Source organism: Thamnophis sirtalis, unplaced genomic scaffold, assembly GCF_051295495.1.
Source record: "Thamnophis sirtalis isolate CommonGarterSnake01/CBP01778 unplaced genomic scaffold, rThaSir2_p1.2 scaffold_11, whole genome shotgun sequence".
Taxonomy (NCBI): domain Eukaryota; kingdom Metazoa; phylum Chordata; class Lepidosauria; order Squamata; family Natricidae; genus Thamnophis; species Thamnophis sirtalis.
In genome coordinates this window covers 47,943,134-47,966,853 of record NW_028261391.1, presented here as the reverse complement: position 1 = coordinate 47,966,853, position 23,720 = coordinate 47,943,134, and the positions used below count along the sequence as shown (strand labels likewise).

The 23,720-nt window shown below is 41.8% G+C and overlaps 1 protein-coding gene across 1 annotated transcript in view; it reads right to left on the bottom strand.

Moving 5' to 3' along the window:
* The window catches only part of NEURL1 (neuralized E3 ubiquitin protein ligase 1), a 194,251-nt gene extending 171,571 nt beyond the window's left edge, over window positions 1-22,680 (bottom strand). Inside the window, exon 1 of the mRNA XM_014065854.2 lies at window positions 22,208-22,680. Coding sequence (XP_013921329.1) covers window positions 22,208-22,292 — 85 coding nt within the window. The 5' untranslated portion in view covers window positions 22,293-22,680. The remainder of the gene's footprint in view (window positions 1-22,207) is intronic.
* Between the last annotated feature and the right edge of the window lie 1,040 nt (window positions 22,681-23,720).

The following is a 23,720-nucleotide window of genomic DNA, read 5'->3' as shown; positions in this document are numbered from 1 at the left end:
GCACCCAGCCAGCAATGTCAGTGTCCATGGAGGGCCACCAGACATAACCGCAGCCCAGGGCCTTCATGCGGACAATGCCTGGGTGACCCTCGTGGAGGCGACGCAGGACAAGCTGGCGCAGGGCAGGCGGCCCGACCACCCAGGAGCCCCAAAGGAGGCATCCCTGGAGGATGGAAAGTTTGGTGCAGCAGCGAAGGAAAGGCAGGAACTCGGGAGCCCGAGAATCCACCGTCCAGCCCCGGCGAACGGCATCCAAAACGTGGTGAAGGAGGGGATCGGAGGAGGTGGCCTGGGTAATATCGGAAGCGGAGAGTGGCAGCTCCAGTTCGTTTACAAGGAAGACGCCGGAGGCCACGGATGGTGTGGGGTCGGAAACCTGGGCGGGCAGCGGGCAGCGGCTCAAGGCGTCCGCATGGCCCATATGCTTACCCGGCTGGTAGTGCAGCCGGTAGGAATAAGCAGCTAGGAATTCGAACCAGCGGGACATGCGGGGTGACAGGATGGGGGGGTGGCGCAATCCCCCGCTAAAATGCCGAGAAGGGGCTTATGGAGGAGGGTGAGCGGGCGGCCGTAGAGGTAGTGATGAAACCTCTTCACCCCAGCTACGGCCGCCAGAGCCTCCTTGTCCAGGTGGCTGTAATTTCTTTCAGCCCTAGACAAGGTGCGCGAATAGAAGGCGATGGGTGCTTCTGAGCTGTCAGGGAATGAGTGGCCCAGGACAGCACCCACGCCATAAGGGGCTAAAAGGAGGGGCAAATGCTCGGCGTACTGTGTGAGCATGGGGGCAGCTGTCAAGAGGTGTTTGACAACCGCGAGCGCATGCACCTCACGGCTGGTCCAGGCCCAGGGCGTGGAAGAATCCAACAAGCAGTGAAGGGGCTCCGCCACCGATGCCTTATGTGGGATAAAGGCGGCATAGAAGTTAAGGAGCCCCAAAAAGGCTTGAAGCTCTGCCTTGTTGGAGGGGGTGGGGGCGTTGGTGATGGCCTCCACCTTGGCGGGAGAGGGGTGGATGCCACGGGCATCCACGCGGAAGCCCAGGAAGTCAACGGAGGAAACTCCCAGTTGACACTTGGAGTGCTTCAGGTGAGGCGCGGAATCAGGAGTAGACAGTCTGGAGGGTGGAGATGAGTCCTGATTGGTCCGGAGCGGCAATCAGGACATCATCAAAGTATGGTGTCATGCCAGGGATGCCATGGAGCAGGAGCTCCATGAGTCCCTGGAAAAGACCAGGGGCCACGCTGATGCCAAATTGTAGCCGCTTACAGCAAAACGCCCCCCAGTGCGTGACTATGGTCTGGCCGGTGGCAGTGGCACCGTCCACCGGCAGCTGCTGATACACTTGGGCCAGGTCCAATTTGGCAAAACTCCTGGCCCAAGGAATGCAGCACATGCTGGACGACGGGCACTGGGTAGGGGTGAGCCTGCAGCGCCTTGTTGACTGTGTTTTTGTAGTCAGCACAGACCCTCAGGGAGCCATCTGACTTCAGGGGCAGGACAATAGGGGTCTCCCAAGGGGCATGATCCACTGATTCTAGAATGCCCTGGGAGATGATCTTATCCAGCTCAGCATCGAATTTAGCCCGCAGTGCCAAAGGCACCCTGCGAGCTTTGAGTTGAATGGGTGCCACCAGGGGATCCAAACTCAGAGAGATGGGAGTGCCTTTATAACGGCCCAGGGTATCACTGAACACGTCAGCGAATTCTGAAATTAGGAGATCCAGATCGGAGGCCAGCCTGAGGGAATTAACGCCAGCGATGGACAGGCCAAAAGCTTGGAACCAGTCCAGCCCCAGGAGAGAGGTTAAGGAATTCCTGACCACGATGAGGAGCAAGGAACCCTGGAACTTCCCATACTGGACCGGCACTGTGAGGCACCTGGGGACAGGGATGGGAGTCCCCTGATAGTCCCTGAGATGGCAAGGGGCAGAAGAAAGTCGATCCCGCTTGAAGCGGGGGAAGAGCTTTTTCAGCGTGTCCCAGGAGATGATGGATCTCAAGGAGCCGGTGTCGAGTTCCATGATGCAGGGGCGGCCGTCGAGTAAGACGCGGAGGTGCATCTTACCCCGGCCCCCTGAAGCAGTCAAAGCGGAGTCAAGCAGCCATTCGGGCACGAGCCCCTCAGGCTCCGAGACGGCGTAGCACTGGGAAGACGAAGGCACAGATGCAGGCCAGCGGCCGGCAGGAGCTCTGGCAGGTCACGGCGTAGAAGCAGGGGAGCGGCACACAGCGGCGATGTGCCCCTTCTTGCCACACTGGTGGCAGAGTGCAGCCCGGAACCGGCAGGAGGATCATGGATAGCGACCGCCGCAACTGAGTCAGGCCCCGGCATCTTTGAAGGAGAGGGACCGATCCGATCCACGGAGAGGTCGAAGTCGGACCGCGGTTCGTCCGGGCCCATCTGGCAATGAATGGAAGCAGGAAGAAGAGAAGCCGTGACCGAAGGGGGAAAATGGCGAAGATCCGACGTAGACTGGCCAGCCATTTCATACACCCGAGCCTCGTCAGCGGCTATCTTCATTGACAGCTCCAAGTGGGAAAGGATGCGGCGGTGGAGATTCAAGTCTTGGAGGCCGTATATAAATTGCTCCAAGAGCGCATCGTCCAAATCAAGGAACTCGCAGTCGATGGCGGCGGTGCAAAGAGCTGCCACATACTGGGTGATGGACTGGCCCTCCCGCTGGATACAGCGATGAAAATGTTGGCGCCTGGCATAGCGGGAGAGAGCTGGTTCATAGTGAACCTTGAGGAGTGACAGAAGAACATCGAATGGAACTGAATGTGACGGCAAAGGAGCTGACAGGGCGCGAGCGGTGGCAAACATTTCTGCCCCGCAATAATGGAGGAAGACCCCTCTCTTCCATCCCTCAGGAAGATTGGTGAGCCCGAGAGCCTGGAGGAAGATTTCGAATCGTTCCAGAAAGGCATCCCAACTCTCAGCCTCTGGACAGAAAGGCGAGAAAGAAGAAGCGGCAGCAAGGGCCACTGGGTCGACGTCGCTCATCCTTGTTACCAGGTTTTAAGTACGAGGAGGCACTGAGGTAAATTAACCAGAACTTTATTAACAGAGGTATGCGAACAACAAGTTCAGAATACGCACGCTGGACAGCGCCCCCTGGCAGCTATTTATACGGATAGCTGTCAGGCGGCCGTCCAATGGGGAGACCGCAATTCTCCCGCCGGCCGGCAGCCGCGCCAGAGCCAATCAGCTTCCTGCAAGGCGTGGCTTGGCTGCCGGCTGCGTCAAGAGGACGCAACACAATTTTCAACTGTACCCTTCAATTTCTCATGGGAAATAAGATTAAAGAAATAATCATCCCACAAATATCAATGACATCACCTCAACCCCCTCAGAAAACATCTTAGGAAAGCTTATTAGTTGCATTCTATTTGATCTTCAGTCCATTTATAACTTCATTTCTTCATCTGCAGCAGATTTGTATAAACTAAACTTGGACATTAAGCAACTGTGCATATTACAATATTTTGTTCTTCAGATACTCAAGATCATAGATAGCTGTGAAAATCTTTGAAGCACTAAAATAAATGGAGCACAAGTCTTGTTTTTAAATATGTTTCTCGGGAGAATGGTTTGATTCATAAGCATGAATTCAACTTCTTGGTTGTGATTGCAAGCCACATCAACCTTACAAGTTCTCTCTTTTCCAACCTATTTTTTTCATGTAAGATGAGGAAATCTAAAATTTATTATTCGTGGGTTGGGAAAATATTTAAATACAAGAAATTATAATGTGTTCAAATTTAAAAAAATAGATCAAATTAAAATGTCATCAGATGGTTCAACAACTATCATATGAACAAATATACTATATTCAGGTTTAGTGGGAATTGTGTTCTGTTCCTAATTATATGAAACTATTACACTGCCTCACCTTGTTCATGAAGGAGGAATTTTGATCAGCAATCTCTTTTGCATTTCAGATAGATTCTTTAAAAAGGACAACACTGTAGCATAGCCTATCACCAAAATCTATATGCATTCAAACAAACAAGAATTTTGGTGAGCATTTTCTACTACAGTTGTCCTTTATAAAAGGATAATAAAAATGCATAGATGCACAAAATAATATTAGGGTTTTTTCCCTTCCTTATCACGAAGCTCTCTCCCTGGTTACACCTTAACAATATTCAGTCTGTTTGGGTAACTGTACAATGTTTCAACACTTACCAATATTTTGTTTAGGATTATCAGTAAGCAGATATCCCTGTTGTTTTTTTAAATGAAAGCCTGAGTCCAACTCCCAAGAAACAGCAATGAATTCAGAAGTCAATAGAGTCATGATGTACAAAGTACAAATAGATGTCATCTTGACTATATTTTAATAGCTACAGGTAGTCCTTGACTTATAACCACAACTGAGCCCCAAATCTCCATTGCTAAGCAAGGCAGTTGTTAAATGATTTTTGCCGCATTTTACAACTCTTTTTGCCATAGTTGCTAAGAAAACCACAGCAGTTGTTAAATGAATCAAGGAGTCATTAAGTAAATCTGAATTCCTCCATTGCTGGGAAAGTCACAAAAGGTGATCACATGACCCCAGGTCAGTGCAACTGTCAAAAATACATGCCAGTTGCCAAATGCCCAAATTTTGATTACACGGGGATGTTACAACAGTTGTAAGTGTGAAAAATGATTATGTCACTTTTTTCAGCATCCTGTAATTTCAAGCAATCACTAAATGAATGGTTATGTCAAGGATTACCTATATATGATCCCATTCACAAAATATCTATATACTATTCATACATCAGGAAATAGTAGCAATGAATAAGCTGTTTTCTTATTGAAATACAATGCACACACATTAAGTAATAATACAATGGAGATCTTAATCTTAAGCAATTAATTCAAGACCAAACTATTATTATATAACTAATCCAATACTTTATGCAACCATTTGTTTTTATATTACACTTAACTTTGGATTACAAATCAAATAAACATATGTCTTTAATATTGATATCCTACACTTCAATTAAAAGCAGAATTTTAATTGTTCTCTTTTTATTTTCAGTACTCTAAGCTTTCTAAATAATAGAATGCTCGTAACATATTACATAAATAGTACTATTAAAACAATACAATGTATCAAGTTTAATATAGTATTACAATAAAAGAGCAAATATTACAATAATAAAATACACTAACCAACCAGAAAGCATTATAACATCCAGAAATACACAGATCATAAATACGTATCACGTTTACCATAAAAATATCTGAGAACAGCCTTCAAAGCACAAAACTCTTAAGACTAAAGAGCTCTCTGTATTTTAAAGGAAAACTCTAACAACAGATCTAACAATTTCCTGACCCTCACACAACAGTTTCTTCGGCTCCCCAATTTCTTCATTCTCCTGTCCTTTACTTTCTTAGCCATCACCAATATTAATTCAATCCCAGACATACAATGCTGCCAAACACAATGGCAGCAAAATGACAAAATGTGCAACATGACATCACGAAGCAAGCTCCACAATTTTGTAGTTGGTCACAACGTTGCATGCTAGTGTATAAGGAACAGAATCTGCAAAAAATCTCCTGTTCCCCTCACCTTTTGCAGATGCCTACAAATACATTGAAGTGAAAATAAAAGTTACTGTAGAATCAATTTTAGCTATTATTTTTAATAAAGCGACAATCAGACTACTACTTGTATTTGACAAATATGCAAACAAAGCAGTACACAAAATCACTAAATGTAGATCTCTGAAGTCCTGTGTTTCTCAAAATGTGCTCAGGAAATATATTGGAATAGCATCACCCCCAAATTGATCATCTGGCTGAGAATTCTGCAAATAATGCAGCTGGAAGGTATCCAGTTAGGAAAGGCACTAACAGGTTATAAATGCCTGGGGCATATAATAAACTGCTAAGATTCTTACTGTCACTGCCCCTTCATTTAATAACCAAGAAAGAAACCACTCAACTCCATGTTTCAGAATTAAGTGTACTTTTACTGATTATAAATGATGAGAAGCAAAGCAAAGCTGAATCTGAATAAAAAACCCTGAAAGCAATAGATATCATTACATGATTCATTCCCTCCCCTTGGTACCCCAGTCCATAGTCCAATCATAGGTCACACAACTGTCAGGTGGGAGACATCTTCAAAAATCATCATCAGGTTGGAATGCTGGACTGTTGGCCTCGGTGGGAAACTCCCCTCCTTCCACATGCGCAAACAGATAGTGAGAACAACCCCCAATTAACAGTCCTCCTGCACAGAATGATTCCCTCCCCAAATACCATGCCCTCCCTCCCCGTTTCAATGGCAGCCAAAAGCAAGCAGCAAAGCAGAGGCTGACATCCAGCCCTCCTCCAGAAAGGACACTCACGCCTGCAGAAAAGAAAGAACACAGACAGACAAACAAACAAACAACATGACATAGAAGAGAAAAGGGAAGGGGAAATAAGAAAAACATCAAGTGAGGTCAGGGTTTGTGTGGGTAGGCAGAGTAGAACTTGGGAAGAAGCCGAGGGGCCCGCAAATGGGACTTATCGACCCATTCAGCATGAGAGGGAGGGAAATGCTTCCAAGCCACAAGATACTGAATATGGTTCCTTTGTTTTCGAGAGTCCAAAATTTCCTTGATCTCAAAATGTTGCTCACCCTCAATCGGGAGCGGGGAAGGTGGAGCCATCAAAGGAGCCCTCAACGGAGAAGTGTGTTCCGGCTTTAGGAGATTAACATGAAATACAGGATAGACATGGTTGAGATATTTAGGCAACTGGAGGCAGACGGAGACAGGGTTGATAACCTTGATAATTGGAAATGGGCCAACATACTTGGGACCCAACTTCTTAGACTTTTGAGAGGTCTGAAGAAACTTGGTGGATAAATATACACGATCATCAACCTTATATTCCTTCCGCTTTGCCCTCTTCTTATCCGCCTATTTCTTGTGTGCTTGATGTGCAGCATCCAGCGCCCGATAAGCCAGAGGCCACCTCTCCTGGAGTCGGTCACTCCACTCGGAAAGGGACAATACTTGTGGTTTCTCACGAGGAATCTCGGGGATAGGCACAAAATCATGTCCGTAGACCATCCTGAAGGGCGTAAATCCCGTCCTGCTGTGCACTGAGTTGTTATATGCTACCTCAGCATGAGGCAACAATTCCACCCAATTATCTTGCTGGTAGTTGATGAAACAGCGGAGATAATGTTCCAGCACAGAATTGGTCCTCTCACAAGCACCGTTAGTCTGAGGGTGGTGGGCGGAGCTTAAGCCCTGGGCAGAGCCAATTAATTTCAGAAACTCCTTCCAAAACAAAGAGGTGAACTGGTGAACTGAAAGCAAGCAGCAAAGCAGAGGCTGACACTTACTTCAGTTCCTGGGAAAAATAATTCTCTCTAACCTTTCAGTTTTGCCACTCAAATATTGATTTACATACGCTGTCTTTCCTATGCTGGATTATTTTAATAACATCTTTAATCTCTTATTGAGTAACCTTTACCCTGATTACCCAGTATCAGAGGTTTTAAGGAAGAAGGAAAGGGAAAAAGAGAAACTGAGGAATAAAATAAATAAAAGGGCAATAATTACAGCCCTGTGAAACAGAAAGCCTTACAGAACATACCAGCCAGATATGAAACACACAAAAATGGAATGGAGTGTGAATTTCTGTGTGCCTTGTCAGACTAATCTAAAGTGAGGATTTTCCCCCCTTATGGACAACATGATATTAACTATACAAATCAGTTAAATAAATAAAAAACAAAGCTACAGCCTTGAAATAAAATACAGGAGGTGAAAATTAGCAAGGTGGCAGAAGGCAGGTGGGTGCTAAATGAATGGAAATTATATCTCTCACATTCATACTCCCATAATTAGTAGCTACTGTACTCCAACCATGGAAACATCCATAATGAAAAAACAATATAGCTCAACGATTATATGAAATGCAAGGCAACCTTACTCTTTCTGGTAAGTAACACCTCCTCTTCCCTGAGCAATTGGGGTAGTTTCCCTTGTGTTTGATTGAGGATGGCTATCTCTGTCCACCCATTGAGAATTCAGTGAACAGGAAAAAACATCCCTCCCCATCTTCCTGGCTCCTGTTACTCTTCCTGGGTGTGCAATCACACTAAAATGCAATACTACAATCATTTTATGCATTTAATGCAATCATTTTACTACTTTCAAAAACATATGAAGCACAGTGCAGCATTAGGTAAGTGAATGTCCTTTCTTGTCTTGGTGGGGCTTGAAGAAATAGATGGAACTCCATGTTGAAAAATTACTCTGCTTCTGATTGGCACCAATTTTTGGGGAAAGGGGAGAAAATGATTAGCCTGTCCCAAAATTTTGTTTCTTGAAATTAAAAACTAATTCGCCTAATTTGCACTCTAGAAAAGTATAAAAACTGCAACAAAAATTCTGAAATTTTTATCTTCATTCCCATTATGAAATGGAACCTTAAATTTTTCTTTGTTCTTGATTCTTGGCAAGAGACCTGGTAGAAGAAGGGTTTTGTTTCACCATAAGCAAAGAACGGAATTAAAGCTGTGCTCACAGTAATAGAATAATAATGAGAGAAGAAACAATATTCGAAGCACATTGTTACAAGGTCAAATGGAAAGAACAGCTGGGATCCCACTATCAGCAATTGTCCCACATACATTTGGAGGAAATCCATATGGGATAAATCTAGGTGGTGTTGGTGCATGTTAGGCACAAATATTATATAGACCAGGTATGGAACAATGCAGTGCTGACTTTTAAGTATCTTTAAAAAAACACCTTATTAGAACCAGGAAAAAGGCAGAGCAGTTGCACAATACATTTATCATAGCTAACATAAAGCTTTGAACTTCTTTTTATCCTGGAATCATGTTTATTCAATGTTCAGAATTCTTAAATAAAAGCAAAGATTCTGAGCTGTGACAAAGGAAAAAGAATGTTAGTTTGTTATATCATGATCATACATGCACATAAGGCCTATTTCCACTACCATTTCAGGGGTCTGTGCACATGGGAAATACAGTACTGAGACCATAATTTTGCAATGTGTACATATTCCAAACCAATCATATGCATACAATATCAAACGCCATATTCTGGTTTTGGTATAACCCAATAGACATATATTCCAAAGGCAAATTCATGTAAATAATCAGCTTTGCATAAAGTGGAAAAATCGTTATTCTTGTGACTTCCCAAACACTGAAATAATGGCCCACAATTTTAGAGTGATTCCAAGTGAGACATTAATTCTTTAATTAATCTGTCTCATTCATGGAATTTTAGGAAGGCTTGGGCATTGTTTTTATTTATTTTATTTATTTTATTTATTTAAGTTCATGTGTACTTTATCATATTCTTTTTATCATTATCAAAGAAAGAAGCACCAAGACCAGAGATGCTAATTTTTTTACTACCGGTTTGGACACACTCCTGTGCGTGCTCCCATTCGCGCATGATGCTTCTGCACATGGGCAAAAGCATCCAGGTAGGTGGGTGGAACCTCCTGCCGCTGCTATTACCTGTTCGCCCAATCCAGGCCAAACCAGCAGCAACCTACCTCTGACCAGCTTTGCTATTAGAAAAGTTATGTGAATATTTAATGACGTTCTGCAAGCTACAGCATAAATGCTCAAAGGAGATTTAGTTAGCAAATTGGGAACAGACTGAAAAGGAAGTCCAAAAGTATATTCATGCATGTGCACAAAAGAAAGTGAATCATTCATTATTGTTTTGCTTCAAAATGCTGAGATAAGGAAAACTACTTTGCATGTTGTCTAATAAAGTGTTGATATTCTTAGCCTTAGTGGATTTCATTGAAACTGAAAATTTATCATCTTTTTTTCAAATTAATTGGTTTTGATTTTATACCTTGGCTATCTCATTTTATTATTAGTCATTAATTTTGTACAAGTATTGGTTTCTTAATTTTTAACATGGATATTTTAATTGTATGTTGTTTATTTGTTATACATTTATGTGTTGTTTAGTGTATGCAGGGGTATGTGTGTGTGTGTGTGTGTGTGTGTGTGTGTGTGTGTGTGTTTATATAATTGTAATGGACATGCCATATTGGGAAAATGGAATACAAATAAACCCAGGTTGTGCCAGAAAACACCTATGTGGATTTCAAACTTAGCCAATTTTACAAAAATAATTCATCTTCCCCAAATTTATTTTTACAAGCTATTTCTTTCTAAAATAAAGACAATATAATAGAATGGGATGGAATGGAATGGAATAGAATAATAACTTTATTTTCAATTTGAATGTACACTAATCAGCATATATTAAATGAAATGTCATTGCATACAGTTCCAAAGGGTCACCACCTCCAATATACACTATATAAACATGACAAAATACATACATACATACATACATACATACATACATACATACATACATACGTACGTACGTACGTACGTATATACACTCATATAATATATGACACAGAGAAAGAGGGAAAGATATATTTAATGAAATTGAAAAGCAACTTTGATTTTTATTTATAGGTCTATTTCTGTCCTTACTCCCCTAAAAGCTACATATTAAGAGTATTAGGTGGTATGCTGTATATACTCTATATAGAGTTTTACATCCATTTTTGGATTGGAGAAGAAGATTTTAGGAATCTCCAAATGATAAGGGCATTTCTGAATTCCTATAGGAAGCCAAGCTATCTTGGTGGCCTTTTTCAGTGCTGCATATTTTGTTCATTTCTAACCACTTGCCAAGTTGTAAAATGACTTGATTGTATACTATTATTACTTAATTCGTTCTGAAATGATCATCTTACTTTTAAATATGTGATGAATCACAATAGAATGCTACCATATTGAAGAGGATTGGGATAAGGTAAAGGCAAAGGGAAAAAACAAAGACAGTCTTTCACAGCAGATATGTCTCTATTGTTCAAGAAACTGAATTTTAAAAATCCCACACTCAGTCCTATTGCTTTTACACGCTTCCTTCTTAGCCCCCATGAGCTCTCTGAAGTCCCCCATCAAGGTCATGTTTATACATGACCTGGCTATGGTACTTTTCAGAAGATTTGTATGTTTCTTGTAAGTTACAAATACAATGAGTATTTACAATGGGTGACATTCAAAAGCATAAGAGTTCTAAAGGTATGTCAATCTATTTGAACCACAGCAATTTGAAACATCAAACTGTCTTTATACTTTTTTGTATAGCTTTTGTTCCTTTCTGTTTCCATTCCCCACTCTCCCTTTCTTACCCATTTCTTTTTATTTTTAATTGTGTTTTTTTTTTCTTTTTTTTGTATTTTATACTTTTAAAAAAGTTTTGAGAACAAAAAAATGATGATGTTCACCAAATTTACCTGAACTTATAAATGTGAGTATAGGTAGCTTTCTTTAAAACAATTTGGATAAGTAAGATGTAGCTGGAAAAATGATATTGTATCTATTTGTACAATAGCAACCTTTCCCAATCTGATCTCTTCCAGATGGGTTAGGTCCATTAGTAGTATATGATCCAAAATGTCCCAACATATTTCGTAGACCACAGATTGGCATAGATGGACTTTAAGCAAGAGAGATAGCTTGACTTCCAGTGGGGGAGGGGCTTGCTGATGGGAGCTGGTCGTTACAGCTCTGGAATCCTGGACGCGTTATCTGTCTGATGAGCAATCCATCAGCCGTCTGACAGCTTGTTTACCTTTTCTTCGGGTGAAGGAGATAAGGTGAGCTAATTGTGCTGGGCAACGCACCAACTAACTCTCTCAGATCGACTCTGGGAGGGGAGGAAGGGGCACCCAAGAGCAGAATTGTCTCCGTGCCAGGAATTCCTGTTGTTTATTGGCAACACAAAGCAAACCTCCCTTCCTCAGAACAAAAATTTGATTTATTGAATTCAAGACGAGCAGACCCTATACACGTGAACTTTTAATTGTTTGTATTAATCCTTAGCTTCATTTTTACAAGAATTCCTTCTGATATCTTACTTGCTAAAGAGATATTCAAAATGGCACCGAGCAGCTTCGTAACACTGATCGGGCTTTGAATTTCTACGGAGTTTAAAACTTCAAAGAAAAGGAGTGATTTAATACTAAATTAAATAGCAACAGCTGCACAATCGACCAGCAGAGACATTAATTGGCTGAAGAAGATTAAAACTTGGAATGGCTTCTAAGCAAAACCCTATCCAAAAGGTTCCTCCCCCCAGTTTCAAAAAGTGCAGGCAGTTCGCCCGCCCCTGGCACAAAACTACAGTCATTACTTCCTCCCCCCACAGGGGAGCCATTAACTAAAGAAACTTTTCAGAAGGAACTGGCTGAAGGATTTAAAAATCATGTAGTTACGATGGAAACAAAAATTAAGGAGGAGATATCCGTTGCTAATAAAGAACTGTCTGATAAACTTGAGACCCAGGTTCAGAAGCTCAGGGATGATATGTTGGGGGTTCTTAATTCGTTTTCAGATTATGTGTCCGGAATTGAAAGCAGATTAGAAGATCTTAATGACTCTAATATTAATTTGGTATCCAAAATGGACGTGGTGCAACAAAAAGTTGGAGATGCTGAAAAAGAAATTATTATGTTACAGTATAGACAAATGGAACTTGCACTAAGAATAAGAGGTTTGCGTGAAAACAACCAGGAAAATCTGAAACAGATTCTCTCAGAAGCTTTCGATAGTCAGGGGGGAATTTTGGTTGGCAAATTGATAAGGTTTATCATGTTAACTCCTGGCTGGCGAGACAGAAACATCTTCCAAGGGACATTGTGATTTACTTTACTACAAGAGACATGAGGAATATGATAATGCAAGAGTCCTATAAAACCAAGCTTCAAATTGGGGGTCAGGAAGTGACAGTTTTGAAAGAGATACCACCTCAAATGCTAAGATCTAGGAAAAACTACGGCTTTTTAGTTGAAGAGCTTAAAAATTGTCAGCTACAGTTCAGATGGGATGCACCAGTTGGGCTAGCACTCATTTTTGAGGGGCAAAGATACCGTCTTAATTCAGTATGGAAGGCCCGAGATTTTTACCATAATATTTTGAAGGCCGGACACCCCACCCCACCTGGACATAGAGAAAGGGAACAAGAAGTACAAGATAGACAGCAAACTACACAATTATCAACAAGGATGGATCATCTTTTTCTTTCAGAAGCACAAGGCGCCAAGGAACAAAGACAAACCCGTGTGATTACCAGATGAATGGACCAACAATTAAAAAAGCAACAATCACAACAAACACCTGTTACCGGTCAAGATGCTACAGTCACCAACTTAGAAGCAGTGGGAGGAGCCAGACCAAAGGTTAAACTCCAGGATGTTCAGGTGGCTCTAAAAGAGCTTCAGGGAGCCAAAGATGACAACTAAGTTTCTAACATGGAACATCAATGGATTAAATTCTCCACAGAAAAGAAAGAAAATACATCACTATCTTAAACAGTTCAAGAATGATATAATTTGTTTGCAAGAAACTCACATTAGATCAACTGATCAAAAATATCTGATTAATACAAGATTTGGACAACATTTTATAGCTTCTGCTACAGAGAAGAAAAATGTATATATTTAAGGAAGGATATGAAAGCTGAATTAATCAAAGCAGATCCCCACAGAAGATATATTGCAATAGACTTGGTATTAGAAGGGAAAAGGACATTGCTACTGGGAATACATGCTCCCAATCAACAACAAGATGTATTTTATAGAAAGCTTCATGCTAAATTAGTACAGTGGGATTATAGGTCCTGCATACTATTGGGTGACTGGAACGATGTTATGGACATTAAGAAAGATAAGAAGGCTTCTCGCCCAAATACTCAAATCCGAGCGAAACTACCTAAGTCCTTTTTCAATATGATGGATGATTTCGAACTGAGAGATATTTGGTGAGAAAGAAATGCAGAAGAATATGATTTTACCTTCGTTTCTGATAGACATCAATCCTTTTCCAGAATTGATTTCATACTAACTACCAATGATTTGCTTTCTAGGGTGAAGAAGACAAAGATATGTGCCAGAGTTTTATCAGATCATAATCCAGTTTGGATGGAGCTGGGAGGGGTGACGCAAGCAAGAAGGTCTTGGAGATTGAATGAAAATTTATTTAGATATGAGAAATATACTAATGAATGTAAAAAATTGTTAACAGAATACTTTGTTTTTAATATGAATAAGGGTACATCTATGGAAATTGTATGGGATGCAAGTAAAGCGTATATGAGAGGAGCTTTGATAAATCTAAATAGATTACATAGACGTAAACAAGGGGGAAAGTGAACAGAACTGGAAGATGAAATTAGGAAGAAAGAGCAAGAGTTAACTTTAAAAGCAGGAGATATAAAGATTAAAGAAGCAATTACCTTATTAAAAGACCAATTTAATATGTTGATCTCAGATCAGGTAGCCACTAGTCTGTTATATGCAAAACATAATACTTTCTGCAATGCAAATAAATCTGGTAGATGGTTAGCATATCACATTAGGAAAAAACAAAAATTTTGTAACATAGCCAAATTGCACTATAGAGGGAAAGAAGTGTTTCAACAGGGTGAGATTCAAAAGGTTTTCCATGAATTCTTTACAGTGTTGTACAAGGGTGACAAAATTAATGGTCTAGATATAGAGAGATACTTGGATAAAGAAAAAATACCCATAGTTAAAGAAGAGCAGAGGCAAAGATTGAATCAACCAATAACTTCGGGGGAAATTTTACAGGCAATTAAGCAGTTAAAGGCAGGGAAGTCACCTGGTACAGATGGCTTGACAGCGGCTTACTATAAAAATTTACAATTAGAAATGGTAGAACCTCTTAAGGAATTATTTAATAAGATTCAAACGGAAGGTAAGGTACCTCCATCTTGGAAGACAGCTTTTATATCCCTGATACCCAAAGAAGACCAAGATATTACCCAGCCAAAAAACTACAGACCTATATCACTACTTAATGTAGATTATAAAATCTTTACAAAAATACTAGCAAATAGGTTAATGTTGGTTATTCAACAATTGAATCATAATGATCAAACAGGTTTTATTCAAGGGAGACAAATGAGAAGTAACGTAAGATTAATCGTTAATGCACTAGAATATTTGGGAAAGAATAACCAAATTCCTGCTGCACTCATATTTCTGGATGCTGAGAAAGCCTTTGATCGAGTTAATTGGCAATTCCTGTTGAAAACACTGCAAAAAATGCAAATAGGAGAAAGTTTCTTACAATCAATTAAAGCAATATATCAACAGCAAACAGCTCAAATTATAATTAATGGAAGTTTAACAGATTCTTTTCAAATTGAAAAAGGTACAAGACAGGGTTGTCCCTTGTCCCCATTACTGTTAATTATAACTTTGGAAATATTGTTGAATAAATTACGGTGCTCGGAGGGCCTAAAGGGAATTAAGATTAGGCAGCAAGAATATAGAGTGCATGCTTTTGCGGATGATCTGGTTATAATATTAACCCAACCGCAGGAATCTAGTATGATCTTAATGAATATGATTAATCAATATGGTCAAGTGTCAGGATTTAAAATAAATCTAGGGAAAACAAAAATATTAGCTACAAATATGAATACTAAACAAAATGAAGAACTAGAAGGAATGATAGGATGTGAAATAGTTAAAAAGGTCAAATATTTAGGAGTTCATATTTCAACCTCAAACGGGAAGTTATATAAGTATAATTATGAACCACTTTGGCATAGTATAGAGACAGAGATGAAAAAATGGGAAAAGTTACAGTTATCCTTGCTGGGAAGAATAGCAGCAGTGAAAATGAATATTTTACCTAAATTTTTATTTCTTTTCCAAATGCTACCTATACTTTAAAAAGATGTGAACCTGTTAGAATGGCAGAAGGGTATTAATAAATTTGTATGGGTAGGGAAGAAGCCAAGAGTAAAACTAAAAATAATGCAAGATGTGCGTGAGAGGGGAGGTTTGAAATTACCCAATTTAAAACTATACTACGACGCAGTAGCTTTATCTGTAATTAGTGATTGGATTAATTTAACAAATGATAGGATACTTAATATCGAGGGGTATGATCTGGTATATGGCTGGCATGCTTACCTGCTATATAACAAAAAAGTGGACAAGAATTTTAAAAGTCATATTTTAAGGAATGCTTTACTGCGGGTCTGGAAAAAATATCAATACAAATTAAATGATAAGATACCCATGTGGGCAATTCCTAGACATGCAATAGAAAATATGAACATAGTACAAAAACAGGATATAATTACTTACAGACAGCTTCTTACCCTAGAAAGGGGTGTATTACAACTTAAATCCTTGGATGAATTAAAAGTGGAAAGGTAATTCAAACATGGTTCCAGTATGGACAACTACAGGCCAGGTGGAAAACAGATCAAAAAATTAGTTTTATGCAAGTTGAGGATAATTTATTTAAACAAATAAGAGATCAAAGCTTAATGCATATAAAGAGACTATACAATGTATTAATACATATGGATTCCGAAACAGAATTAGTTAAAGACTGTATGATAAAGTGGGCTCAAAATATTGAAGAACCAATTATTATTATTATTAATTATAATTATTATTATTAGTATACAATTGTATCACAGCGGCCAGTTGTTTCGCCGGATTTGGCATTGGTTACTAGTCGGGCCCCACCCAGGGGCCTAGGACGTCATAACGTATTTTCGTATGATAAAGTGGGCTCAAAATATTGAAGAACCAATTATTATTATTATTAATTATTAATTATTATTATTATTATTATTATTATTATTATTGTTGTTGTTGTTATTATTATTATTATTATTTAATTAACTTGTATAATGTTGGATACATGGGAAAGGATCTGAGTAAGAAATGTAAAATTTACACAAGCCCAAAACTTGAGAGAAAACTTTTATAAGATGTTTTATAGATGGCATTCAGTTCCTAAAAAGTTGGCTTCTATGTATCCGAACTTACAACCCAAATGTTGGAGATGTGATTCTCTCGACGCCACATATTTTCATATATGGTGGACTTGCAAAAAGGTTAAGGCATTTTGGATAAAAATATGATGGATTATGCAAAATGTTCTTTAAAAAAGGATAAAGTTTACCCCTCAGTTATTTTTGTTAGGTATAATTACTGATTGTACAGCTGTAGAGATTAATTTGATTTTTCACTTAATAACTGCAGCTAGATTGTTGGTGGCGCAATACTGGAAGAAGGAAGATTTGCCTACAATTCAAGAATGGACATTGAAAGTCATAAATTTAGCCAAGATGGCTAAAATATCTGCATATCTTAAGGACCACTCAAACAAGAGATATAAACGAGACTGGAAAAAATGGATCGATTATATACAAAATAAATATGGGACTAAGAAATTCCAGATATAATTTTTATGGGCTCTGAATTTTAGTATTAGTACCACTATCTTTTTTAGAGAAGACTGTTCACAAAGATGAGCAAGAAATCCTTATTTTGAGATTTATTAGATTTATATGCCGCCCTTCTCCCAAGGACTCAGGGCAGCCTACAACAATTAAAAGAAACACATGATATAAAAGTTAAAAAAAAATTAAATGGAATATCCCAAACCCAATTAAAATTGACAATACATTTTTATTAAAAAAAATCAAATTAAAATTAACAGTGATCAATACTGTATTTTGTTTTGTTCAGGCCAGGCTGGCTTGCTGGAAAAGACAACTTTTTAGGGCGCGTCAGAAGGACCAGAGGTCGGGGATTATACGAAGCTCCGGGGGCAGCTCATTCCAGAGGGAAGGCACTCCCACAGAGAAGGCTCTCCCCCTGGGGGTCATTAGCCGAGACTGTCTGGCCGACGGCACCCTGAGGAGGCCAATTCTGTGGGATTGCACTGGACGATGGGAGGCTACCAGTGGCAGTAGGTGGTCTCGCAGGTACCCTGGGCCTAAGCCATTGAGCGCTTTAAAGGTCATAATTAATACCTTGAATTGCACCCAGAAGACAACCGGCAACCAGTGCAGGCTGCCTAAAAGGGGTGTAACATGGGAGCACCTAGGTGCTCCCATGATAACCCGCGCAGCCGCATTCTGGACCAGTTGAAGCTTCCGGGTGCTCTTCAAGGGCAGCCCCATGTAGAGAGTGTTACAGTAGTCCAGGCGAGAAAGGATGAGGGCATGAGTGACTGTGCACAGAGCATCCCGATCCAGGAAGGGGCACAACTGACATACCAGGAGAACCTGGTAAAAGGTCCCCCTGGTCAGGGCCGTCAGGTGTTCTTCTAACTAAGCCGTGTATCCAGGAGGATGCCCAGATTGCGGGCCCTTTCTGAGGGGGCTAAAATTTCTCCCCCTATCATCAAAGATGGAACAAGATGCACAAATCAGGATGATGGAAACCATAGCCACTCCATCTTGGAGGGATTGAGCTTGAGCCTGTTCCTCCCCATCCAGATCCACACAGCCTCCATGCATCGGTACATCATGTCGAGGGCATCGTTTGGGTGGTCTGGGGTAGAGATGAAAATTTGGGTATCATCAGCATATTGATGATACCGTACCCCAAAACCACAGATGATCTCACCCAGTGGTTTCATATATATGTTGAACAGGAGGGGTGAGAGAACCAACGCCTGGGGCACTCCACAAGTGACATGCCTCGGGGTCGATCCTTGCCCTCCAGTCAACACAAACTGTGACCGATCCGACAGGTAGGAGAACCACCCTAAAACAATGCCCCCACTCCCAACCCCCCGAGTCGTCGCAGTAGGATACCATGGTCGATGGTATCGAAAGCCGCTGAGAAGTCTAATAGGACCAGGACAGAGGAGCAGCCCCTGTCCCGGGCCCGCCAGAGATCATCGACCAACGCAACCAATGCCGTCTCCGTGCTGTATCTGGGCCTGAAACCCGACTGAAACGGATCCAGGTAGGCAGCTTCATCCAGGGACTGGGGAAGCTGACGTGCTACCGCACTCTCAACATCCTTCGCTACAAAGCGAAGGTTGGAGACCGGACGATAGTTGGCTAAAGAAACTGAGTCCAGGGAAGGCTTCTTAAGGAGGGGCCTCACCACCACCTCCTTCAAGGCGGTGGGAAAGAACCCTCTCTCAACGAAGCATTGGTAATCGCCTGGAGCCAGCCTCGTGTCACTTCCCGGGCAGCGTAAACTAACCAAGAGGGACATGGGTCCAGCACACAAGTGGCAGCACTGAGTCTCCCCATAATCCTGTCCATGCCCTTGAGGGTCACAGGATCAAACTCATCCCAGATGGTCTCCACAAGATTCATCCCCGTTGACTCGCCCAAATCTACCCAGTCAGAGTCCAAGCCTATCCGGATCTGAGCAATTTTATCCTGCAGATACTGAACAAATTCGATCAGATTCGGACCGGCTGGCCCTCCAACCACTCTCTAGGCCTCTTTTCCGGCGTTTCATCTCCCAGAGCTCCTCGGTAAGCCAGGGGGCTACCCGGGATCAACACCGGGTCAGAGGCCGCAAAGGCACAACACGATCCAAAGCCCCAGTGGCTACCCTATCCCAGGCTTCCACTAGGGCTTCGGTTGAGTTGTGAGCAAGGGATTCAGGAAAAGTCCCAAGCTCCATCAGGAACCTTTCAGGGTCCATCAGGCGCCTGGGGCGGAACCATCTAGTCAGTTCCGCCTCCCTGCGGTGAGGGGTAGCAGTATGGAAGTCAAGCCTGATGAGGAAATGATCCGACCATGACAAGGGTTGGATAGAAATATCCCCTAAATCTAGATCATTCATCCACTGCCCAGAGACAAAAATCAGGTCGAGCGTGCGTCCCCCATTATGGGTGTGGTTTTGAATTAACTGAGTTAGGTCCATAGCCATCATGGAAGCCATAAACTCCCGAGCTGACTCAGATGTCTCGTCAATGGAAGGCAGATTGAAATCCCCCAGGATCATAAGCCTGGGGAAATCAACCGCCAATCCAGCTAACACATCCAGCAGCTCCAGCAGGGCCGATGAAATGTAGCAGGGAGACAGGTACGTAACAAAAAGGCCCACCTGAACTCCAAGGCCCCATTTCACAAAAAGGGACTCATACCCGCCTATCTGAGGCACAGTGACCTCCTGAGGTCTGACACTTTCCCTAATAACCACCGCCACCACCCCCGCCCCTTCTCTGGGCTCTCAGCTGGTGAAATGCCCAGAAGCCATTTTAAAGACAAACAGACATCATTAAAGTTATGAGGATTTCTGCATCCCTCCCAATCTGAAAAATTGTTAGGAAAATAGACTGAAATAAAATACATCTTCAGTTAAAATCTATTTCCACAAGTGTAATAAAATAGTGTCACATTTATAATTTTGTGCTGCTATGCCTCCAAAGCATTTTACAGGAATCTGTCAAATGCAATCAAACTTGTTTATTCTTCATATAAACGTAGGACCTAAGGCAATCTTCTTTTTGGAAAAAAAAAAAAAAAAAAAGGAAAAAACACATAATGTCCCTGGGAGTTACTTGGCAGGATTGTTTTAAAAATACAAGGCGAGAGAAAGCTTAGTTAACACTTAGTTTTAGTGATTTCAGTCCTCTAGCATTTAAACTATACAAGGACCATTTTGTTTATTTGCCAGAAGTAGTGACAGCCAGCAACCAAACCCAGTTTAACTGGGGATCAGGAAGAGAGATGAAATGCACCCAAAATCATGTCATATGAAAGCAATTCAAGACAGGTTATTCCAAGCTGCATTTGTGTTCCAGAAATATAAGCTAATAATATTTATGAGGATATATGGAGTCAGCCTATGGATTCTATAATTTAAATTTATCCCAGAATAATTTCCAGTTGAGAAGCTTGTTCTAATGATAAATCTTTCTTGGCAGTTTAAAACAGAATCCTAACTAACGCAGCACTGATACAGAATGATGGTTCTGGGAAAGATTCATTTGCCTGCCTCCTTTTTTACACATCTAATTTTAAACAGAGCAATTGCTTGCCCTGATTTCTCTTTGACTCAGTCCATGTTGGAATTGCCTTCTTGACCATCATTTGCATAACTAGACAAAAATACTCTTGAAACTACATAGGAGCTTCATTAAAATAACAATAGATAATTTGGTTTCAAACATTTTTCATTGTCAATCTGTACATTGTCCTATACCTAATCACCTCATCTTATGTTGTAAACAAACGAAGCAACCAAAGTGCAAATATGAAAGATTTGAAAACACAGGATGCAGAAGGTTCATTTTTCTTTAATCGTCTTTTTAACAGCCAACCCTGGTTGTCTTATTTTAAAACTGAATGAGTGAATGTAATATGCATACAATATATACCTGCTATTCTAGATCGTTCAACAAAATAAGTAAATAGATAAATAGATGGAAATACTTTCTAAAATAAGACAGTTCCCGTGATTGAGAAATAACTTAATTTTGTATAAATGACGTCCATTTAGTCCCAAACAATTTATGGAATAAGTATACTCGAGCTACATGTTTTGTGACCCAACAGGATATTTTTGTGCAATGCCTAGGAGTCCAGTATACTAAAAGAGCTCAGGTGATTCATATGCTGGGTATTTAGATTTGTAAACAAATCTATTGGGAATTATGTCAATAGTGCCAGCTGAAGATTTTTAAACATAACAGCAACTAAAATGGATTGTAATATTTAATCAAATCTGAATTACAAACATCATTGATGCACATAAAATCTGTTATTCCTAAAATGGATCCTCCCACTCAAAAAGCTGACATTTCTGGGGTTACCAAGACAACAGGAGCTGTAGCACACTCATTCAGAAGTATATCGCCTAGTTCCTTAAGACATGTTATTCCTCTTTCCTTTTTGATGCCATCCTAATGTGTTATTCACCCAATTCATAATTGAAGAAAGATACTGGAGAGGTATAAACCCATTTCCCTGCAATAACTCAGGAGTAAAGTCCAATGAGATTTATTTCCAAGAAAAAACATTGACTTCCACATACCCAGATACAAGATTGCAAACCCAAGCAAAGAAATCAAGGAGATTTTTCTATTTCTGCAACAAGATTCTCTATCACAAGAGTAAAAAGAAAAGAGAGAGAGAAAGCAAAACAAAAAAAAAGTTCTTATTGGGGAAGGGTTTCGGGTGACTTTAACCATCCTGGGATGTATTACAGAATGGAGAGGAGGGTCAGTGGGTTTAGAGACTGATATTTAATTGGGTATAAGCTTTGACCGAGGACTCCTATAATATTCAAACTTTCAAGGGCTTCGGTCAGCATTTCATGTTACACACTAAGTTCTAGATCAGATGAAGTTCTTACCTTTGAGATGTTGATGATGGACCCTGTGGAAGCGATTGGGGTTGCCTCTAGGCATTGCTGGGATACTGGAGAAACTGTTCCCCATGGCACCAAAGGCAGCTAAGGGGGTGACAAGAACTGGAAGGCTCTAGGTTTGTTGTGCTGGGTCAGAGGAAGGGAGTCATGTGGGGGAGGAAAGCGCTGGTCTCTCCCCTCCCCTCTTCGGACCTTCCTCCTCCTCTCTCTGGATACCCCTTCGGCTTAAGATCTCCTTTGTCTTTCTTTCCTCATCAATGATGCTTTTCCTTGAGCTAAGTCCACATCGCCTTGGCTGTCATGGGGAAACCAACGGCAAGAAGCTGTCTCCCGCCTGGGCTCTAATAGCCTGGAAGGCTTCTGCGGCGCTCTGCTTTGTATCCCTCGGGGAATTCAGGTGGATTCGGATCCCATCAAATCCTCGCTCCGAGTCCCGTTTTCCTTTCGGCGTTCCTTCTCGCCTCCTCTCCTTTCCCGCTGGCTCACTCCGTCTAGTTTACCTTGCCCAGGCAAAGCAAGAGGAGGGATGTCATCTGGCCCCGCCTTCGCTCAGCCATCAGCTGCTGCTGAAACTTGGCGTCTCTCTCCTCATCCTTCGATCACCCCCCCCCCCGGCACCTTCTTCCTCCTCCCTCGGCATTTCTTCCTTATCGGGGGTGGGGAGGGTAGCTGTGGCGCCCCTTTCTAATCTGGTTGTTATGGCGATAGCTGTCTTCTCAGGCTCGGCATTTCAGGGACCGGACGGGTCACGTGGGCAACCAGATGTGCCACCTCTGGAGCGGGAGGCCGGCCGGTGAGGCGCGCGACCTTTCCCGCTCCCTCCCTCCCTCTCTCTCTCCCTCCCTCTCTCTCTCTCTCTCTCTCTCTCTCTCTCTTTCTTTTCTTTTCTTTTCTTTTCACGGCACCTGGTCCACAGGTACCTGGCCGTACACCGGGCGTGGTGCGGAGACACCGAATCTTTTTGGAGAGAAACCCGCCGGTGAAAGCTCCGCCTCGCCTCCAGCTCCAGAGGTGGACGCTGAGGAGAAAAGGGCGGGCGCGGCCGTACTTATTTGGCTAGATGAAAGGTCGACCCGAGGGGGAAAATTTGGGCAGCCGAGCGGGTGAATGCGGGCGCGGGCTGCTGCCGCGGGAGGAATCGGAGGAGAGGGTCGGCGGGGCGAGTAATTTTACACGTGGAAACCGAAACGGTGCCCTAGGCGCGAGTCCCGAAACGGCAGGTGAAGCGAGTGCCTAGCAGTGTATGTTTTCGGTAGTACGATAGGGATGAGGGACAGGAGTGGTCCTGGGCACGTCCCGAAAATATTTCCCTGCTAACCCATTTGTTCCCCCCCCCTTTTTTTTTTAGAGTTGATTGGATTAAATCAGGAACTGAGATTCTGGGGCCCGCCAATATGCTGGCTCGAAAACTTTATTGTCATTTTGAATCCACACTAATCAAGATACATTAAAATGAAATTTTGTTGCAAAGGCTCTCCACCTCTAATATACACTACAT